Genomic DNA, 24,018 nt, shown 5'->3' on the forward strand with positions numbered 1-24,018 from the left:
ATCAATATACTGTATAATTCAATAAAAATATAGGATTTTATCATGCACATTATCTATTTAAAGGGTTCAATATATACTTTAGAGACTGTTGTTGACCGAACCCACCAATGATGATGGGTCTTTCCGACAGTCTGATGTGCGTGGGAGTCCCAGACAATTAATTGACATGGGAGGTAAAGACTCGGCATGTCTGATTTAGGACTACCACTCCTTTCATTGTATCCAAGACAAGTCTAGCAGCAGCTCTATCACAGAGAGCAACACAGGATCATTCGACCAAGTGAGAAAGCCTGTATGTGGAAGAAATGGCAGAGAAAGCTGGCGACCGTACCAAAATTTAGTTCAACAGGTTAGGCACCAATTGTATCAGCTAGTCCTTGTTTGTTTAGACCGACTCATCTTATACACTTCATTTAATTTCTCAGGATCTCTTCAGGGCGGTACCATCATTTAGCCAACAGTATACTTCTTTGATTGATAGTTCTGGTAGAGCAACAGTCTTTCTGCAGATGTGAATGTGCCACTGTGACACATTCAGATCTGACATTGTGCTTGTTCTAAAGTCTGTTATCTCTGAGTTTTAAAATAGAGAAAGCAGTGCCCTTAAAGCCTCACTCCAGTGGGGTTTCTTCAGCTGTGGAGTGGCACTTTAAATGTACAGTGGTGAATATAAGTACTTAACCCCTTAAGCCCCGAGGGTGGTTTGCACGTTAATGACCGGGCCAATTTTTACAATTCTGACCACTGTCCCTTTATGAGGTTATAACTCTGGAACGCTTCAACGGATCTTGGCGATTCTGACATTGTTTTCTCGTGACATATTGTACTTCATTTTAGTAGTAACATTTATTCGATATAACTTGCGTTTATTTGTGAAAAAAACGGAAATTTGGCGAAAATTTTGAAAATTTCGCAATTTTCCAACTTTAAATTTTTATGCCCTTAAATCACAGAGATATGTCACGCAAAATACTTAATAAGTAACATTTCCCACATGTCTCCTTTACATCAGCACAATTTTGGAACCAAAATTTTTTTTTGTTAGGGAGTTATAAGGGTTCAAAGTTGACCAGCAATTTCTCATTTTTACAACACCATTTTTTTTTAGGGACCACATCTCATTTGATGTCATTTTGAGGGGTCTATATGATAGAAAATACCCAAGTGTGACACCATTCTAAAAACTGCACCCCTCAAGGTGCTCAAAACCACATTCAAGAAGTTTATTAACCCTTCAGGGGTTTCACAGGAATTTTTGGAATGTTTAAATAAAAATGAATATTTAACTTTTTTTCACACAAAATTTATTTCAGCTCCAATTTGTTTTATTTTACCAAGGGTAACAGGATAAAATGGATGCCAAACATTGTTGTACAATCTGTACTGAGTACGCTGATACCCCATATGTGGGGGTAAACCACTGTTTGGGCGCATGGCAGAGCTCGGAAGGGAAGGAGCGCCATTTGACTTTTAAATGCAAAATTGACAGGAATTGAGATGGGACACCATGTTGCGTTTGGAGAGCCACTGATGTGCCTAAACATTGAAACCCCCCACAAGTGACACCATTTTGGAAAGTAGACACCCTAAGGAACTTATCTAGATGTGTGGTGACCACTTTGACCCACCAATTGCTTCACAGAAGTTTATAATGCAGAGCCGTAAAAATAAAAAATCATATTTTTTCACAAAAATGATCTTTTCGCCCCCAATTTTTTATTTTCCCAAGAGTAAGAGAAGAAATTGAACCTCAAAAATTGTTGGCCAATTTGTCCTGAGTACGCTGATACCCCGTATATGGGTGTAAACCATTGTTTGGGCGTATGGCAGAGCTCGGAAGGGAAGGAGCGCCATTTTACTTTTCAATGCAAAATTGACTGGAATTGAGATGGGATGCCATGTTGCGTTTGGAGAGCCCCTGATGTGCCTAAACATTGAAATCCCCACAAGTGACACCATTTTGGAAAGTAGACCCCTTAAGGAACTTATCTAGAGGTGTGGTGAGCACTTTGACCCAACAAGTGCTTCACAGAAGTTTATAATGCAGAGCCGTAAAAATAAAAAATCATATTTTTTCACAAAAATAATCTTTTCGCCACCAATTTTTTATTTTCCCAAGGGTAAGAGAAGAAATTAGACCACAAAAGTTGTTGTGCAATTTGTCCTGAGTGCGACGATACCCCATATGTGGGGGTAAACCACTGTTTGGGCGCATGGCAGAGCTCGGAAGGAAAGGAGCGTCATTTGACTTTTCAATGCAAAATTGACTGGAATTGAGATGGGACGCCATGTTGCGTTTGGAGAGCCCCTGATGTGCCTAAACATTGGAACCCCTCACAAGTGACACCATTTTGAAAAGTAGACCCCTTAAGGAACTTATCTAGATGTGTGGTGAGCACTTTGACCCAACAAGTGCTTCACAGAAGTTTATAATGCAGAGCCGTAAAAATAAAAAATCTTATTTTTTCACAAAAATGATCTTTTCGCCCCCAATTTTTTATTTTCCCAAGGGTAAGAGAAGAAATTAGACCACAAAAGTTGTTGTGCAATTTGTCCTGAGTGCGACGATACCCCATATGTGGGGGTAAACCACTTTTTGGGTGCATAGCAGAGCTCGGAAGGGAAGGAGCGCCATTTGACTTTTCAATGCAAAATTGACTGGAATTAAGATGGGACGCCATGTTGGTTTGGAGAGCCCCTGATGTGCCTAAACATTAAAAACCCCCACAAGTGACACCATTTTGGAAACTAGACCCTCTAAGGAACTTATCTAGATGTGTTTTGAGAGCTTTGAACCCCCAAGTGTTTCACTACAGTTTATAACGCAGAGCCGTTAAAATAAATTTATTTTTTTTTCGCAAACATTTTTTAGCCCCCAGTTTTGTATTTTCACAAGGGTAACATAATAAATTGGACCCCAAAAGTTGTTGTCCAATTTGTCCTGAGTACGCTGATACCCCATATGTGGGGGGGAACCACTGTTTGGGCGCATGGCAGAGCTCGGAAGGGAAGGAGCGCCATTTGGAATGCAGACTTAGATGGATTGGTCTGCAGGAGTCACGTTGCATTTGCAGAGCCCCTGATGTACCCAAACAGTACAAACCCCCCACAAGTGACCCCATATTAGAAACTAGACCTCCCATGGAACTTATCTAGATGTGTTGTGAGAACTTTGAACCCCTAAGTGTTTCACTACAGTTTATAACGCAGACCCGTGAAAATAAAAATTCTTTTTTTTTTTCACAAAAATGATTTTTTAGCCCCCAGCTTTGTATTTTTACAAGGGTAACAGAATAAATTGGACCCCAAAAGTTGTTGTTCAATTTGTCCTGAGTACGCTGATACCCCATATGTGGGGGGGAACCACTGTTTGGGCTCATGGCAGAGCTCGGAAGGGAAGGAGCGCCATTTGGAATGCAGACTTAGATGGATTGGTCTGCAGGCGTCACGTTGCATTTGCAGAGCCCCTGATGTACCCAAACAGTAGAAACCATCCACAAGTGACCCCATATTGGAAACTAGACCTCCCATGGAACTTATCTAGATGTGTTGTGAAAACTTTGAACCCCCAAGTGTTTCACTACAGTTTACAACGCAGAGCCGTGAAAATAAAAATCCTTTTTTTTCCCACAAAAATGATTTTTAGCCCCCCAAATTTTTATTTTCCCAAGGATAACAAGAGAACTTGGACCCAAAATGTTGTTGTCCAATTTGTCTCGAGTACGCTGATACCCCATATGTTGGGGTAAACCCCTGTTTGGGCGCACGGGAGAGCTCGGAAGTGAAGGAGCACTGTTTTACTTTTTCAATGCAGAATTGGCTGGAATTGAGATCGGACGCCATGTCGCGTTTGGAGAGCCCCTGATGTGTCTAAACAGTGGAAACCCCCCAATTATAAACGAAACCCTAATCCAAACGCACCACTAACCCTAATCCCAACTGTAACCCTAACCACACACCTAACCCAGACACACCCCTAATTCTAATCCCAACCCTAATCCCAACCGTAAATGTAATCCAAACCCTAACCCTAGCCCCAACCCTAGCCCTAACCCTAACCCTAACCCTAACCGGAAAATGGAAATAAATACATTTTTTTTAATTTTATTATTTTTCCCTAAGGCTAGGTTCACATTGCGTTAGGGAAATCCGTTTAGCACTAGCGGATTGCGCTAACACAATGTCTTTTTAGGTGTCGTGTTTAGTGGTCGCGTTAACGTCCCCGCTCTGGAAGATCGGGGATCGGACCTCGGGCGCGCCGCGGACGCTGCAAGCAGCGTCTGAGGCGCGCCACAAAAGAATGGCACCTTGCTAGCGCGAGCCGAAAATGGCACGCTCTAGCGATGCGCTACACCTGAAAATCACATTGCTGTCAATGGTTGTGCTAACGGACCCGTTGCACGGCGTTAATTGTGACATTTTCGCCGTGCAACGCTGTCCGTTAGCGTTAACCCATTAACGCAATGTGAACCTAGCCTAACTAAGGGGGTGATGAAGGGGGGTTTGATTTACTTTTATAGCGAGTTTTTTAGCGGATTTTTATGATTGGCAGCCGTCACACACTAAAAGACGCTTTTTATAGCAAAAAAGTTTTTGCGTCTCCACATTTTGAGACCTATAATTTTTCCATATTTTGGTCCACAGAGTCATGTGAGGTCTTGTTTTTTGCGGGACGAGTTGACGTTTTTATCGGTTACATTTTCGGACACGTGACAGTTTTTGATCGCTTTTTATTCCGATTTTTTTGTGAGGCAGAATGACCAAAAACCAGCTATTCATGAATTTCTTTTGGGGGAGGCGTTTATACCGTTCCGCGTTTGGTAAAATTGATGAAGCAGTTTTATTCTTCGGGTCAGTACGATTACAGCGACACCTCATTTATATCATTTTTTTTATGTTTTGGCGCTTTTATACGATAAAAGCTATTTTATAGAAAAAATAATTATTTTGGCATCGCTTTATTCAGAGGACTATAACTTTTTTATTTTTTTGGTTATGATGCTATATGGCGGCTCGTTTTTTGCGGGACAAGATGACGTTTTCAGAGGTAACATGGTTATTTATATCCGTCTTTTTGATCGCGTGTTATTCCACTCTTTGTTCAGCGTTATGATAATAAAGCGTTGTTTTTTGGCTCGTTTTTTTTTTTTTTTCTTACGGTGTTCACTGAAGGGGTTAACTAGTGGGCCAGTTTTATAGGTCGGGTCGTTACGGACGCGGCGATACTAAATATGTGTACTTTTATTGTTTTTTTGTTTTTTTTTTATGTAAAGAAATGTATTTATGGGAATAATTTTTTTTTTTTTCTGCTTTATTTAGGATTTTTTTTTTTATTTTTTTTTTTACAAGTGTGGAAATTTTTTTTTTTACTTTTTCACTTTGTCCCAGGGGGGGACATCACAGATCACCGATCTGACAGTGTGCACAGCACTCTATCAGATCGGTGATCTGACATACAGCCGGGCAGGATTAGAGCTGCAGCTGCAGCCTGATCCTGACCCGGAAGTGCTCCCTGCAGGACCCGGATGCAGCCCGGCGGCCATTTTGGATCCGGGGACTGCAGGGAGAAGACGCTCGGTACACGGTGAGCACATCACCGTGTACCGATCGTCTCAGGGAAGCCCGCAGGGAGCCCCCTCCCTGCGCGATGCTTCCCTGCACCGCCGGCACACCGCGATCATCTTTGATCGCGGTGTGCCGGGGGTTAATGTGCCGGGAGCGGTCCGTGACCGCTCCTGGCACATAGTGCCGGATGTCAGCTGCGATAGGCAGCTGACACCCGGCCGCGATCGGCCGCGCTCCCCCCGTGAGCGCGGCCGATCGCATATGACGTACTATCCCGTCCATGGGAATTAAGTCCCAGGTCACCTGGACGGGATAGTACGTCATATGGGATTAAGGGGTTAATACACTGCTGCTTTTGCAAATTTTCCTTCCTAGAAAGAATGGAGAGGGTTGTAATTTTTATCGTAGGCATATTTCAACTGTGAGAGACAGAATATAAAAATAAAAAATAGAAAATCACATTGTATGATTTTTACATATTTAAATTTCATTTTATTGTATGAAATAAGTATTAATAATAATAATAATAATCTTTATTTTTATATAGCGCTAACATATTCCGCAGCGCTTTACAGTTTTGCACACATCATCATCACTGTCCCCGATGGGGCTCACAATCTAGAATCCCTATCAGTATGTCTTTGGAATGTGGGAGGAAACCGGAGTACCCGGAGGAAACCCACGCAAACACGGAGAGAACATACAAACTCTTTGCAGATGTTGTCCTGGGTGGGATTAGAACCTAGGACCCCAGCGCTGCAAGGCTGCAGTGCTAACCACTGCGCCACCATGCTTGATCACATATCAACCAGCAGGAATTCTGGCTCTCACAGACCTGTTAAAGAACGTCGACAGTGACCAAATGGATGATCCAGAGAAGGCATAGGAGAAGGTCATGTGGTCAGATGAGACCAAAATAGAACTTTTTTGTATCAACTCTACTCGCCAGTGAGTACAACCTCAAGAACACTGTCCCAACCGTGAAGCATGGTGGGGGAAACATCATACTTTGGGGGTGCTTTTATGCAAAGGGGACAAGACGACTGCACCGTATTGATGGGAGGATAGATGGGATCATGTGTTGCGAGACTTTGGCCTACAACCTCCTTCTCTTAGAAATAGCATTGAAGATGGGTTGTGGCTGGGTCTTTCAGCATGACAATGACCTGAAACACACAGCCAGGGCAACTAAGGAAGGGCTCCATAAGAAGCATTTCATAGTCCTGGAGTGGCCTAACCAGACTCCAGAACTGAACCCAATAGAAAATCTTTGTAGGGAGCAGAAACTCAAGACTGTTTAGTGACAGCCCCAAAACCTAAAAGATCTGGAGCAGATCTGTATGGATTTGTGGGACAAAAACCCTGCTGCAGTGTATGCAAACTTGGTTAAGAACTACAGGAAAGGTTTGACATCTGTAATTGCAAACAGAGGTTACTGTACCAAATATTAAGTTCTATTTTTGTACTGTATCAAATACTTATTTCATGCAATAAAATGCCAATTGATTATGTAAAAATCATTCAATGTGATTTTCTGTTTTTAATTGTTAGGTTTTGTCTCTCACAGTTGAAGTGTACTTATGATAAAAATTACAGACTTCTCCATTCTTTAAACAAGGAAAAACTTGAAAAATCAGCAGTGTATCAAATACTTTTCTAAATTATAAGCCCCCTACCCATGTTCTTATCCTCATCTTTGGGCGGCTTCACCTTCTACCGATGTCGCTCCGGCACCATATTCTGCCCATAACTTCTGACTGTCAAAAAGTCATAAGTTATATCACATGAGTTCAATGAAAGTCTATAAGAGCCTGAATGAGGCTCTCAGAGAGATGTATTGAAAAGTGACCTGCGGCACGGTCCATGAAACACTGAAGCTGCCGGCAGGTCACTTTTTGCCAGAGACCAACTGGAACAACTCTGGAAAAGGAAGAAGGCAGCGGCAGCTGAGTATGAGACATGGGTCATGGGAATTCCATTTAAAGCACCACTCCAGCGGTGCAATAAAAAGAAAGGCTGGAGTGGTGCTTTAAACAAGTGCAGGGCTCAGCAGCTCATAGGGAAAGTGAGCAATGATTAGGAGAACTGTTCTGTCAAAGCAGCTAATGGGTGGTGACCACCGGCTTATAGTTTTGCAGGACTAAAAACAGAAGCTCCAGATCAAGAACGGACATGGAAGACGAGGTAAGCCAAGGGGGACTAGTGAGCAACAATGTCTAATTTCTCTATAGAAAGTAAAATGCTGGGAAGAGGTGGCTGGGATTTCATTAATTAACTCGTCAACCTGGAATGTAACTACTGCTCATACTGGCTGTCTGGCTGTGGTGGTTGGTCTCCATGGTAATGAGCTGTAAACAATGTAAGACACACTTATCAAAGCAGAAGAATGACAATAGAAAAAAATACAGGAACGATTCATATCTTTGTACCGTGTAAGCCAGTAGATAGAATAATATTTGAAATTGAGAGTCCTCAGTGGTTCATACCTCCAAGCCATCAGATACAATCGTATATGTTCCAACCCAATGGATAGGGATGAACACCTTGTTCGCCTCAGAAAGACCTTTTTGAATCAGGGCTACCATCCAAGAACAATTGAAAACCAGATCACAAGAGCCACCAGAATATCAAGGAATGTTTGTATGTGGGGGAGACAGGGCAAAAACTGAGAACAAGAATAAATTCTCACCGCTACACAATAAGAGAAAAAAGAATGGATCTACTGTGGCCAAATATTTTGGCATGCCTGATCATAGCACCATGCACCTGAAATTACTTGTATTGAAAGGTTCAGTAACTTCAAATCTCAGAGAAACAGGAGAATCTGGGAGTATAAACTTATGACGACCTTTGATACACTTAGTGCAGGAATGAATGTGTCGCATGGATTTATGTCTTTTTACATCAATTAAGGAATTTGCACTTCAGACCTTATAGGGCATCATAACAAAGAACAAGACCCCAATCAGAGGACAATAAAACATTCACTCCTTATTGAGGAACTGTTCCAATATTTATGGACACAACTGTTTATCACTCTCCCATAATGACAGTTCTGTGCTGTGTTGTGTATAAATATGTGATTCTTCAGATGTTGTATTAGTCTTTGCCTGATGAAGAGACCCGTGTAGTCTCGAAAGCTTGCAATTTGTTACCATCTTTTCAGTTAACCATTAAAAGGTATCAACCACTGAGGACTCTCAATTCCAAATATTATTTTAGAAATAAATAGGAAGTCAACTGCTGCTTTATTTATTTTCATGCTGCTGTCTAATTATTTGTTTTTAAACAACTTTTTATTGTTTTTTTTTAAACAAATAGAACAATAATATAACATGGTGTATATATTAATACAATAGAGTTAATATCCTTTGATAAGTCATAGCATATTACATAATATGTTTAGTCCAGGTAGAAATCACGATTTCTCATTCTAAATCAGTATGTCATCGTTTTTCCTACCGCTTTATCACGAAGGATTTTAATCCAGCACGTACATACCTATAAATCTTATATGAAAACATTAATATGGATAGATAGGTAGAGAAATGTAGGGAAAGAAATAGAGGAAGAGAGAGAAGTGGAGGAAAGCTTCAAATTTAAGAGTGGATAGTGGTATTAGCGGTTATTTTCCTATAATTTCATGAGACAGACGAAGAGAATGTTAGCATCCAATTATAGATGGTTGAGTTTTGGAGTAAAAGACCAGACCATCACTTATTCTATGTTTCAGACTGTCACTTATTCTATGTTTCAGACTGTTGGCCTATGCTGCTGTCTAATTATATCAATTTTATAACACAAGAATAAAACTAACATGGTCAATCACATATAACCAAGCATATCCAAACGTACAACAAAGTAGAAAAACATGTAAAAGATTAAAGAAAAGCAGAGAGATAAGCATAGAGTTAGAACTCACAGTATCTGCATCAGCATCAGGGACATTTAAGTGGGTCCATTTCCTGTCTGAACCTGGCTGGGCATTCTTATAGAAAGAACAAAAGTAGAAAGAGCAGAAATGTTAAAGAATTAGAAACATGCACAAAGAGAAAAGCTAAGAAAATAGTGAAATCAATATAAAGTTATACTGAATAAATGATTTAATTAAAAAGAAGTAGAGACTGGTACTGACTGTGGGTGTAATTAGTCAGTAAATTAATGCAGTAATTTCTTATTATTATTAGCCAAATATTTCACCGAATATTAAGTGTGATAGCAGCTGGAGAGACTAGCCTAAGAAAGTAAATTCTATTAACAGTTTGTAAATGTTAAAGACAGTCATGTATAGGAAAAAAGCCCAACGATCTGACAAACACTTCATTGAAACCTATAATGATCAGATTGATTTTCTTTAAGGCCATGTGCACACGAAGCGGATTTAGTGCGGATCTGCAGCGGATTTTTCCGCTCAGAAACACTGCAGATCCGCACTGTGATTTACAGTACAATGTAAATCATTGGGAAAAAAAAGCTGTGCAGATGGTGCTGAAAAATCCGCGCAGAAACGCTGCGGATTTAAAAGAAGTGCATGTCACTTCTTTTGTGCAGATCTGCAGCATTTCTGAACCCTTCCATTATAGAAAACCGCAGTGGTAAAAACCGCAGAAAATCCGCACAAAATCTGCATCAATTCTGCACAAAAAACGCACAAAATCAGCATAAAATCCGCTGCACATCTGCACCTGCGGATTCTGCCAGGAGATGCGGATTTTGTGCAGAAAATTCTGCACCCTATTTCGCACCGTGTGCACACAGCCTAAGGGCTCGTACCCATCACCATGAAAAAAAACATTCCGATTTCAGACCAAAAAGGTGGGACGAGTGTCATGCAAATGTCATGCGAGTTTCATGTGAGAATAATCCAATTTTTAACACCTAGCTGTAATGACGCTGCCTGTTGTCACAGAGAGGCAGCCTAAGGGGGGTGCTAGAGGGAGCGCAGGGAAAGGGAGAAATGAGACTCGAAGTACACAGGACCTGAACTGGGCAGATCACGTGATCACTGCAGGGACGATGGGGGCAGAGCTACAGCACGAGAATGGAGGGTCTACCAAAAAACGCAGGACACAGAGTATTAAGACAGAGACGTAGTCAAAGGACAAGCCGAGAGTCGGGAGCCAGACGGGAGTGAGATACCAAGGGGCAAAACAGTTGATTAGTCAGAGACAAGTCAAGGGGTCAGAAAGCCAAGACAGACAGAGAAGTACCAAGCAGAAAACAGGGGCAGTAGTCAGGGGGCAAGCCGGGTCATACAGAGCAAGGCACACACGCACAGAGGCACAATGATTGCAGACGAATAACCTGGGTCAGCGATCTCAAACCGAGTAGACAGAAGTATAACCGACTCAGAACCCAGGAACTACCAGCATTAAATAGCCCGCCCCAGAACCAAAGAGAGGCGGACTAATTTAACCCAGACCCGACCAGGAAGGAGCCAGAACCAGCCCATGTAGAGTCATGACACTAGCATTTAATTTATACCTGTTTACATGCAAAAGCAATCAGATTGCAATGCAAATTTTAACATGAGCTTTTACAGATTGGAATTATCTATGTAATTCTGGAAGTCTGCTCTGCTGTTTCCCCTTTTTTTTCTACTATTGCAAGGAGCCATCTGAGATTGCTGGCTGGGGATGCGTGAACTTTGTTAAGGTACTGTGTTTGGTGCTGTTCCAATTTTTTAACCTATATATATATTATATATATATATATATATATAGAGAGAGAGAGAGAGAGAGAGAGAGAGAGAAATAGTGAGAGATTAGACAGACAGATAGATAGATAAAAAAAAGATAGATAAAAAAAGATATATATAAATATGTCAGTGAGAAATAAAATCAGTAATTTGTGTGTAGTTTACAGTACATAGTTTTTGTTTAGTAAATAAGTTCCTTTAGGGAAAAAAGACATGGGATCACCCGACATTTTATTAACCAGCAGTGGGAAAGTGGACAGCTGGGGGCAGATGTTTAAGCCTGGGAAGGGGTAATACCCATGGAGCTTCCCAGGCTATTAATATCTCACAGCTGCATACTTAGCCTTTCCTGGTTATCAAAATGGGGGACTCCCCCCCAAAATATTACATAGGGTCCCCCTATAATTAATATCCAGCAAAGGCTAGGCAGATAGCTACCTACGGGCTAATATTTATAGGGGCCATGGATATTGGCATCCTCCAAGACTAAAAACATCAGCTATCAGCCACCCAAGAAAAGGTGCATCAATAAGATGCACCAATTCTGGCACTTAGCCTTCTCTTCCCACTTGCCCTGATGCGGTGGCAAGTGGGGTGATAGTTGGGGGGTTGATGTCACCTATGTATTGTCAGGTGACATCAAGCCCAAAGGCTAGTATATGTCACGCACAGTGTGGGAAGACTAAGTGCAACACGAGGGGAAAAGGAGAAGGAAGCCCAAACGCTAGGGAAAGGGGGAGTGGAAACCCCTAGGCAGATCTAATAGCACTCTGCCTCCCCTACTGCCCCTATATTTGTTTCATACCAATTAGTAGGTTGCCACTGGATCTATAAGTCAGAAGTATTAAGGTTTCTGCAATGCCAAACACAGAGACCTTCTGCAGCCAAATGCAGAGCGACTATCTGTAGCATCTGACTCACCCATGACAGTAAAAGAGAGGCATTTATAAGATGCCCCCGTTACTAACCCCATAGTGATATTGTATTAAAAAACACACACCAAGAATAAAGTTCTTTAATTAACATAATGACACAGACTACTTTAATTAATTTAAATTAAACCAAACCAGCTATACTCACATCAACAACCAAACAACTGAAGCCAACATCATTTGTAACAGAATTAAAATAATAAACAACCATATTCCTCATCTGTTTGCTGAGAAGATAATAATCCATTTGTCCCTTGACCTGTGTAGCTCTGCTACATCTAGATGGCAGGCTGCATTGTTGCATGATGTGACTATACAGCCTGCCATCTAGCAGAAACTCTGAGCTGCACGTGCTTGATCAGCTCAATGTCTCGCAGTGAACGTTCACCTCACTGACGTCACCGCAAGCTTTAGAAAGTTCTCACGTACATGGTGCTGTTAAAAAGGTCCTGTGAGTTCACAGCCAATGACCTCAATTTAACTCACTCACATCAGCGTGAGCGCCATTAGAATGTTTGCCATGGCTGTATTGTCACCTGACAATACAAAGGTGATATCAATCTCCCCCAAATAGTCAATTTTTGGACCAAAAATATTGTGTGAACTGTACAAGTCCAAGCGGTTTTAAAAATTTTAACCCACCATAATTTTACACAAAGCATGTCAAACTGTATGCATGAATCACTGATTCCATAAAAAGTTTTGTAGGCTGTCACGTACCTATGTCTCAGCACGTGACTGGGGGTTGCGCCTGCAAGGGTTAATCTATCGCCTCTCACTTAGTCCAGCATTCAGCCTCTGTCCTATACTGCAATGGGAGCATAAATCACACCCCTGAAACAGACCATGCACCCTGCTCATACACACTGCCACCACTCATTGAACCCATGGGCGATGAGTCCCGGAAATACTACTACTATATGCCAATCACCAGGAGCACATGCAGCGCCCCAGAGACCTGGTCGTTGCAGTAATTTTGCTCTGCCACTAAGGGGAGTGATGGTACATCTGATGGCACTAAAGGAGTTCATCTGACCAGGTATCACCAGCACACATTACACTTCACACTCCGGCCACTAGGGGGAGCAAAAGGTTTTATTTGTTAGGCCACTCCTCACACTGGTAAAACTATGGGTTGGATAGGAAGTTAGGTCAGAAGCTGACTGGGTTTTGCCCAGGCAACATCCCGTGGCAGGGGGTGTTGCGGGGGAGACTTCAGGGGAGTCCCTGTCAGGCGTGGGAACCTGGCAGAGACTTAGCGACAAGAACAAACGGAACCGCGCCTGCACTACCTTGCGGCGGTATCCTAAGAAAGGACACGAAGCAAAGGATATTGTGGACAGTGAGAAACGAGATCAAGCACAAAGGAGAGCCAGTAGGAGTCATGCCCCGAGAACGGCAACATCCTACTGAGGCACGTAGCCGGTGCCCGGAACACCGAGGAAGTAACTGACTTTATGCCTTACTTCAAACACCGCAGGACAGTTAATTATAGGTTGGCTGTCTACCTTACATCACCTAAGCAGACATAGGGGGCAACCGTGGAGAGGGGCGTCTCTAGGGTCCCAGAATAGCTCCGAGCTTTCCCGTCAAACGGGTGCGTCCTAGCCATAACAAACTTGGGGGACGGAGAGAGAAAAAACTAGAAAGAACGAGAAAGAACGAGAACAGAAGTTGTGAGGACTATCCCGAATGCTCAGCAGGGAAGCATTACAACACACAGGTGCTAGTGGTAGGCAACGATTTCCACCTGCAAAGGGAACTCTGGATGTGCCTTTGGACCGGCCGGTCTCAGACAGCCCTGTTAACAGTGCTCTGGATTGAGGATCCTGAAGTCACCAGTAAAGAGGTAAAGAGACTGCAACCCTGTGTCCTCGTTATTGACTGCACCTCACACCATCGCCACCTACACCACTGGGAAGCCCTGGGGACTCACTTCACCTGTGGGAAGGTATACCATCTAGCTGCCATCACATCACCCCAGTGGACCCCAAGCAGCGTCGGTCACCCTGCCCGAATACCACAGGTGGCGTCACGAAACCTTGACAGACTTGTATCACCTTTTATTGGACGCCCCTTAGCAGGGTCACGGACCGGGTCCAGCCACCGTGACATCCCCAGAACGGTGTCACCGCTGTGCTCTGCTTTACGGCCGGCCGGCGCTGACACAGTGCAGGGAAGCTGACGCCATAGGACGTGACAGACACCGGAATGTAAGTATGTGCTGTTTATTTTTTTAACTTTTACAATGGTAACCAGGCTAAACATCGGGTTACTAAGCGCGGCCCTGCGCTTAGTAACCCGATATTTACCCTGGTTACCAGTGAACACATCGCTGGATCGGCGTCACACACTCCGATCCAGCGATGACAGCGGGTGATCAGCGACCAAAAAAAAGATCCTGATCATTCCCAGCGACCAACGATCTCCCAGCAGGGGCCTGATCGTTGGTCGCTGTCACGCATAACGATTTCGTTAACGATATCGTTGCTACGTCACAAAAAGCAACGATATCGTTAACGAAATCGTTATGTGTGAAGGTACCTTAAGACAGATGTTAATTTACTGCTGGTCATATATCCATATATATATACATATTTCACTACACCTCCCTAATGAACTTGCATGGGGTTGACTTACAGGTCAGCTCCTGAGAACATATCTGGTTCCGCACCGCCCTGGCAAAATAGGCCATCAGCATTACCGTGATCAATTCCTTTCTTATGCTGAATTGTAAAATCATATTGCTGTAATATCAGACTCCACCTAAGCAATTTCCCATTGTCCCCAACTACACTGTTGAGCCAACTCAGTGGGTTACGTTCTGTTTTCACGGTGAGGTTTCGCCCATAGAGATATGGTTGCAGTTTCTGCAGAGCCCACACAATTGCTAAACATCCCATTTCAATGGTGGCATAAGCCACTTCTCTGGGCAGAAGTTTCCTGCTTAGGGTGCTCCTCACCTTGCTGGTTCACCTGTCTGAGAACCGCACCTAGCCCATAGGCGCTGGAATCTGTCTGCACTACAAACCTGCAAGTGAAATATGGGGCCTGAAGGATGGGTGAATTAACCACTGCTGACTTTAGGGCAGAAAATGATTCCTTGCACTGAGGAATCCAGGAAACAATTTGGGGAAGCTTCCTCCTGGTCAGATCAGTTAAAGGTTTGGCCAGAGCGCTGTTGCAATACTCCAAGTAACCGGTTGTTGCAGTGATGTTGCCTTCCTTTTGGGGAGGGTGATGTCATGCTTGGAGGCAAGGGAGATTCTTTCTGTCAGGTAAGGCACTCACATTCAATACATCTGAATCTAGGTCAGGAAGTGGGAAGCTCAGGACACGGATTCAGGGGAGCTTACTTACACTTTATATATCCCGGTCTGGAGAAGGAGCCAGACAGTCTGAGAGAGTCGGAGAGAGGAGAGGAAAGCAGTAGGACGTCTGAAGCAGACATAGGGGCCAAGCAGCCATGAGGGAGCTGCTACCCCTGGAAAGAGTGATATCGTGAGGAGTTGAATTGTGGAGGAGCTTAGAGGGAAGAAGCACTGAGGAGGCAGAGGCTCAGGAGGGGAACAGCGGAAGGATACCCTAGGAGCCAGAGCACAGAAACTTGGTACCGGGAGCCCATGTTGTTGAGTCATGTTGTTCTCCAGGACGCGTGACAGAACTGGAGGGCATAGTACTGTATGTCAATTGCCTGCATCAAGTCTGAGGTGAAGCAGTGACCTTAGAGCCCGGGATGTGATAGAGACCCTGTAAACAGGCTCGAACTGCCTATCGTACAGACATATGTCTTAAGACAGGAGAGAGGGGACTTGCAATAAGCTTCCAGCGGCAGGGACCTAATCAACTAGCGCAAGTAGGAAAGGCTTACAGACCTCACCTGGGAGAGGGATCTCCTATTGCTTTCAAGCCGGTCGGACCACAGCTACCCTGCACTTGGTACCCTGCACTGAGGACTACTACCATCAGTAAACCAGGTAAAGACTGCAAACCTGTGTCCTCGTTCTTTGCCATACATTCCACCACACCATCGATGCCTTACACTTGGGAAGCCCTGGGGACCCCGCTTCACCTGTGGGAAGAGACACCATCTTGCTGCATACCATCACCCCAGAGGACCTCTTTAAGCAGCGTCGGTCCTCACTGACCGAAAACCACAGGTGGCGTCAGGAACATAGACATTACAAATTCCCTTAAAGACCTTCCCCTTTAATTGGGCACCCAGGGCCACGGACCGGGTCGCAGCCACCGTGACATCCCCTTTAAGACCGGACCCAGTACCGAGTACCCCGCTGCCCTTTGCGGGCAATCCACTGTAGTGTGGCACAAACCTCCTATATTAGCCAGCCGTACCCAGTAAGGACAGTACCTGCTTCTTGGTTCGTGGGGTGGGCCAGGCTGTAATGGCTTCTACCTTTCCTGGCTCAGGTTTTAGCAATCCTCCCCCCACCCAGTGTCTGAGGTATTGGATTTCCCACATGGCTACCTGACACTTCCCCGGCTTAACAGTAAGGCATGCAGTGTTAAAGTGCTGGATTATTTTTGTGTGTATATTTACTCTGTGTTATTCACAGTCTCTAATCCTAAGCACATGGATTTCCGTGCTCGAGACCAATCCTGGTTATCTCGCTTGAATGACGTTTTTAAGGAGGATTCAGCTGGCACTCTGGAGTCAAGCAACAGGGATTCTAAGGAACAAATTAGTAGATTAAAAATCTTACTTTACAAACGAACTAGACTGTGGTGGAACAGGGCATCTTTGGGGCAGTACCTGACCAGGGGCTTAATCCCTAGAGGATTACGTGTTCAAATTTTTCCTTCCTTTCCAGTAGAGGATGATAATTTTAAAAAAGAATGGGAGGAGACTGCGACAAAATGTTCTCGAGGCTTTATAGAACTTTTGATTAAGTTGGATGAAAATAAATTGGGAGAGTTAGAAAAAGAAATTGATGGGCTACAGTCCTCCATTAAGGGTGATTTGACTCCCGATGCTCTAGATAGACTCAACGCTGATTTAGAGAAAGAATTTTCCATATGGGAAAAAGAAATTGGGGAACTTAAAGCCAAAAAACTACATAGAGATAATCTTGATTTCCAGGAGAATAAAGTATATAGATGGAAAAGGAATCGCAGTGGCAATCGCCCTCAATTTCAAACGAGATCTGGATCGTTTCCTCCCTCACATCAGCTGACGAGTCGAGTATTGTCTCTGAAAGTGCCAAAGCCTCAGATAAAAATGGCTATGGGAATCCTAGATACCCTAAAAGAAATCCCACAAGCAATAAAAGGAAACAAACTTTCCCTTCAACATATGAGCGGAGGGCAAAAAATACGAACTTAGAGGTAATTAATCTGTCATCTTATCCTCTATCTGAGACTCAATGTGAATTGCTTAAATTGGGGTTAAATTTTGTGCCACGTAACGGCTTTGATTTTTTCACAGCCTTGAAGGATGTTCATCTTCTATGCCGCAAACTTGTGCTAAAGAAACTTCACAACCAGACTAATGTGCAATCGGGCCCTATGAGTGCCATTGAACAACAAGCACTGACTGCGCTTGAGGATCTATTGTATGAACAAGAAGCTGAAAATCAAGGTATTTCTTTCCCCTCCTCGATTGTGTCCAGATCGCGTACGTTCCCTTCCTTGTCTGTCTGTCCTCAAGTAGAAATCTTCTGCAGATTGGTTACAGAGGATTTGAGAGGACTGTCATATAAGATATACAATGATAATCTTACTGGGAGACAGAGACAAGCCTTGAGGGAATTGCAATCACTGGATATGGTGGTGATAAAACCAGCAGACAAGGGAGGGAATGTCGTGATCTGGCCAGTTGAGAAATATGAGAAAGAGGCGTTTCGCCAGTTAAAAAATAAGGACATTTATCGCATACTCCCACAAAATCCAATGTTGAAATTTCAGATGGAATTGGAATTGATTATAAATTGTGCCCATGAGTCTGGTATTGTCCCCAAAAAGGTCTTGGATGGTTTGTTGCAAAAATATCCAAAAGTGGCGACATTGTATTTTCTGCCGAAAATACACAAGGACAAGGTAAATCCCCCTAGACGCCCAATAGTCTCTGGCATAGGAGGGTTGAGTGATAATGTATGTAAATGTATCGACTTTTATTTAAAACCTTTAGTTGAAACACTCCCCTCCTATGTCAGAGACACAACAGATGTTCTCACCAAGATCGATGGTGTCTCAATTGATGAAAATATGATGTTGGTGACTATTGACATCGAGTCACTATACACGTCAATAAGACATTCTGATGGGTTAAGAGCGGCCCGTTTTTTTCTTGAGACGGCCAACTGGGATGGCCATTTATCTGATTTCATTTTAGATTTATTGGAGTTTATTTTGACACACAATTTTTTTGTTTTTAAAGACCGGTTTTTTTACAGGTACAAGGTGCCGCAATGTGCGCGGCCTGTGCCCTGGCGTATGCAAACCTGTTCTCGGCTTTTGGGAGAGGCAGGTTTTTCAGGGTGACGGGGCGCAGGCCGCTGACCCTGTGATAGGCTGGTTTCGTTACATCGATGATGTACTGATGATTTGGGAGGGTGACGAGACCAACCTATCTAATTTCATGCGGTACCTTAACGATAATTCTTTTAATTTAAAATTTACGTATAATTTTCACAAAAAACATATTGATTTTTTGGACATTAGTTTGTTTGTCGGGGAGGATGGGAGTTTAGAAACAGATCTATACAGAAAAGATACTTCTGTTAATGCACTCCTACATGCCTCCTCGGCACACAGCTATTCTACAATCAAAGCCATCCCAGTTGGCCAGTATCTCAGAAACAAATGGATCTGCTCAACAACAACCCGGTTTGAGAGACAATCCACGATCTTGGCGGAAAGATTTAAGTCCAGGGGATATAGCGCCCGTAGTATAAAAACTGGATATAGACGTGCACAACGTACAGAGAGAAGAGATCTATTGAAACCATCCGGGAAGAAGGATGAGGTGAATGACTATAGGGTGAGTTACATTTCTACGTCAAACTGCCAGTGGGATCGGATCCATGGAATTTTGAAAAAAACATTGGCCAATACTGCTCACGGACTCAGTCTTGGCAGCCAATATACCAAAAGTACCACACATGACTCAGAGGAGGAGCAAAAACTTACGTGACCATCTGGTAAGAAGCCACTATGTGGCGAAAGAAAAAAGATTGTTTAATTGTGGCGGCCCAAAGAATGGCTGCTTCCCCTGTGGGTCATGTGTGGCATGCCCCAACATCTTGAGGTGTGATACATTCAAGACATCTGACGGGAGCAGGGAATTCAGGATTCGTGAACACATTTTATGTGGCACGTCATATGTGATTTATTACGCTACTTGTCCCTGCTCCCTGATATATGTGGGGCTGACCTCTAGGGAGCTAAAGATTAGGGTCCGTGAGCATGTGCGTGATATCAAGGCCGCAAAGGAGGAGTTAGATATATCTACCCTGAAAACTTTACCTAAACATTTTAGAGAATTCCATGGATCCGATCCCCGTGGCTTAAAGGTCAGAGGTATTGACTGCATCCACGGTGGGGTGAGAGGTGGAAATCTTAAACAGATTCTCGCTCAGGCTGAATGCAGATGGATTACAATTCTGGATACCATATCCCCAAAAGGGCTAAATGAAAAACTCACTTTTGCACCTTTTTTGTGATACCTCACATCTGAGGACTTTTGCATGTCCTGTTCCATCCACAGTCTATATAGGTTCAAGATATATAACTACCGTTCTTTAAGTGATAACATTAAGTAACTTTTCCCATGTTGCGTTATTTTAATTTCTTGTCCTGTTTGTCCTTTTAGTGTTTTTTTCGTCTTTGTATTGAGCATATATGGGACACAAAAGACTGACTCCGTCCTTTGGGGAACTTGCATTGGGAGGATGAGGAGAAAACCATTGACGGCCGTCAGAAAAAGAAAAAAAGAAAAAAAGAAATTTTTATTGCTATTTTTATGTAACAGTTAATGTTAATATTTATAGCGTATCCCCTGTTTTTTCCTTACAGGTATGGTGCACTATGTCACTGCAATCATTTTTTTACACATTATCTTGTTCGGATAGTGATTATATGGTTCACTATTTGCTATTTTAATGTATCCACGATGCACTTTGAAATAATATAATATATTCTGGATCACCTTCTCCATATGCTCGTTATATCGCGCGTTTTATAGAAGCCATTGTTTTCTTATGGCGATTTTTATGCGGTTATTTCACTTTAATCCATGTGGCACATGGTCACTTTACATAATTCTTGTATGAGAGTAGTGGTCCGGCGATCTTCTCCCCTGTACTTTTAAGAGGGGGATCGCTGACATCTCATGTTCACCTCCACTTACCATTTCCTGTATATTCAGGGATCTTCTTTTTTTTTTTCTGTTTCCATTATGGCCGCTGTGGTGCGCGTGCGCACTGCGATCCACCCCTGCACGGCGCGCCTCTACAAGGCAACAGAGATGCACAGTGCGCATGCCCCTGACGTCATCGGGTGTATTTTCACCCGCATGCGCACTGTGTAATGAAGCCGATAGGAGGCGGCCCTTTGCGTGTGTGAGGGGGGATGCGGGCGCATGCGCCGCCTCTCAATTAGCGAGCTATACCATCATAAAAGGACGGGCAGTTGCAGGATAAGGTTACATCCCCTTTGAGAAAGCCATCAGAATGCGAAACGTGCGTCAGGGGTCATAGGGTGGGCCACTGCATCTCCTTGACTGACAATGGGTAAGCATGAATGCCAATGATTTATACGATATTTAGAACTGGGTGGTGCTGTTTACACAGGTGTATCTTTAATGCAAGTCTGATTTTCCTCATATGAGTGTGAAAGCACCCGCAGCAATGGAGCTGCTTTATATATACGGATATATGCTATGCCAAGTCTGATTAATGGAGCAGTGCTCCTCCTTTTGAGTGCTCAGTCTGTTCCTCCATGTACTCTTGTGTTATATGTCATTAGAATATATGTTTAAATAAAATTTATATATTTTTAAATCTGGTGATATATGTACTCTCTTTCTTTGGTGTAAAAATAGCTGTTTGGAGTATTTCACCTGGCGATATGCCAATTGAATATATGGGAAAGGTCTTGACACTAATATACCTTTGGCCCTTACGAATATGAAGTGCTGGATTATTTTTGTGTGTATAGTGTTAAACCTTTGTAGAGTATGTACAAGGTGTTCCTCCCAAGAGTTATGAAAAATGGGTATATTATCGAGATAAGCAATGGCAAAACCATCAAATTCTTCCAATAAGTGATTGACCAACCTCTGGAAGGTGACAGGGGCGTTTTTCATACCAAACGGCATCACCAGAAACTCAAACAGACCGAATGCTGTTATAAAGGCAGACATCTCCCGAGCTTCTTTGGTCAGGGGTATCTGCCAATATTCCCTACTTCGGTCCATGATAGTGAGGTACGATGCTTTAGCTATCTGCTCTAACAGCTCATCTATCGTCGGCATGGGGTAGACCTCACATGTAGTCAGTAGATTTAATTTCCTGTAGTCTACAATGAACCGGTAGTACGGTCCTTTTTCGGGGCAAGAACCACAGGCGAGGCCCAGGCACTGTGGGATTTTTTATTACCTTGAGGTTTAGCATCTTCTCTACCTGTGCCTTCATGTGTGCCTTCATCTCTGCTGACACCCAGTATGCTGACTGCAGTACTAGGGGATTAGTACCAGTGCCCACATGGCGAGTTGCTAAGTGAGTCCTCCCAGGCTGCCCTGTGAAGACTTCTGTGAATTCGCTAAGCACCCCCATCAGCTCAGACCTCTGACTATGGGATAGCTCAGGGTTAAAGTCTGCTGACTCCAGGGACTCCATATACTGAGTCGCAGCCCACGCATCCAGTAACATAACAGCCTCCCCCTCTTCAGCATGCTACAGACAGTTAAGACTCAGGTCTCCCTGTCATGATGAGCCATCAAGATATATACATGGAAGACTTTCTGACGCTTCGCATGTTCATCTAGGGTCACCACATAATTAACCTTATTTAGCTGCTTGTGTACAGTGTATGGTCCCTCCCATGCGGCCTGTAATATATTCTGTACTATTGGGACCAACACCCAAACCTTCTGCCCCACCTCATAGGCCCTCAGTCTGGCCTTATGGTCGTACCAGACCTTCTGGTTGATTTGGGCCTAGGTCACGTTCTCATGGGCCAGGTTGCTTAGTTTTTGCATTCTTTCTTTGAGTCGCAGTACATATTCGACCACCGAGACTCCCGTAGTTTTGGGGTCCCCCTCCCAACAGTCCTTACTCAAATCAAGTGGCCCCCTGACCCTCCTCCCATAAACCAGTTCAAAGGGGGAGAATCCTGTAGTCACCTGGAGTACCTCTCTGTACGCAAACAACAGAAGGGGGAGGTATCGCTCCCAGTCCCTCCCTTCAGTCTCCACCAGCATTTTGAGCATTTGTTTTAATGCTCCGCTAAAACGCTCGCAGAGTCCGTTGGTTTGGGGATGATAGGCGCTGGTCACAAAATGCTGTACTTTTCACAGAGGCTTTCCATCAGATAGAGCACGAATTGGGTTCCCTCATCGGTTAACATTTCCCTGGGGAAACCCACACAAGAGAAAACAGTCAGTAAAGCATCCGCCACTTTGTCAGCTCGAATGGAGGACAGTGCCAGAGCTTCCGGGTATCATGTAGCAAAGCCCACCACTGTGAGGATGTACTTTTTGCCAGAGCTGCTAGAGATTGCAAGTGGCCCTATGATATCCACAGCCACCCGCTGGAAAGGCTCATCGATCCCTGGCAGTGGTATCAATAGGGCTTTCTGTATATTCCTGAACTTTCCGACTCGCTGACAAACTACATAGGATCGACAGTAATTGTCAATATCTGTCCCCATCTTGGGCCAATAGAAGTTATGTGTCAGGCGAGCTTTAGTTTTTTGTATTCCAAGGTGTCCAGGCAGAGGAATTTCCTGAGCAATTCTCAATAATTGTTCCCTAAATGGATAAGGAACCACCAGCCGCTTTTCACAGTCCCAATGTTCTGTATTAAGGCCCCATCACACATAGCGACGCTTGAGCGATTCCGACAACGATACGACCTGTCAGGGATCGCTCAAGCGTCGCTATGTGGTCGCTGGTGAGATGTCAAACAGTGAGATCTCACCAACGACGCAGCAGCGATGCGGCGACCTGTAGCGACCTGTAGCGACCTGTAGAACGATGCTATTTCATGATGATTCAATGGGACATCCTGTCAGCGAGGTCGTTGGTAAGGTGTCAAACACAGCGATGTGTGCTACCCAGCGGGACCTCAACGATCAAAAAATGGCCCAGGCCATTCCGACACGACCAGCGATCTCACAGCAGGGGCCTGGTCGCTGCTACGTGTCACACATAGCGAGATCGCTACTGAGATCGCTGTTGCGTCACAAAACTTGTGACTCAGCAGCGATCTTGCTAGCGATCTCGCTGTGTGTGACGGGGGCTTTATACGTAGGGAGAGTCTCTTTGTACAGTCTGCCCTGGTCCCAGTATATGCTCTCTTTGTCAGAAGCAGTAGGGGTTGGTCTGCAAGACATCTGAGCTTCTCCAGACTGACAACTGTCCCCAGGGCCTCCTGGAAGCTCTGACTGTCAGTCTGCAGCCCCTGGCCTAGTGTGACCGCCAGTCTCTGATCTGAAGCTGAGTCTTCAGTGTCGGTTATCAGGAACCTTGGTGGGTCTGCCATGTGAGGAGGCTCCCGGGCCATAGTATGGCCCTCCTGATCTGGCAGTTCTATTTGAGACTCATCCTCTAATCTCTGGGGTTGAGTCTGAGCCTCAGCCTGACTC

The 24,018-nt window shown here is 43.9% G+C and overlaps 1 protein-coding gene across 4 annotated transcripts in view; it reads right to left on the reverse strand.

Moving 5' to 3' along the window:
* Window positions 1–24,018, reverse strand: part of SYTL5 (synaptotagmin like 5) — a 461,654-nt gene that overhangs the window by 74,746 nt on the left and 362,890 nt on the right. For 3 of the 4 annotated variants that reach the window (XM_069761622.1, XM_069761625.1, XM_069761623.1), the window contains one exon: window positions 9,488–9,553. The exons of the other annotated variant lie outside the window; for it this stretch is intronic. In XM_069761622.1, coding sequence (XP_069617723.1) covers window positions 9,488–9,553 — 66 coding nt within the window. The remainder of the gene's footprint in view (window positions 1–9,487; window positions 9,554–24,018) is intronic. 4 annotated transcript variants of the gene reach the window in all.

This window comes from Ranitomeya imitator, chromosome 3 (assembly GCF_032444005.1).
Source record: "Ranitomeya imitator isolate aRanImi1 chromosome 3, aRanImi1.pri, whole genome shotgun sequence".
Classification (NCBI taxonomy): Eukaryota; Metazoa; Chordata; class Amphibia; order Anura; family Dendrobatidae; genus Ranitomeya; species Ranitomeya imitator.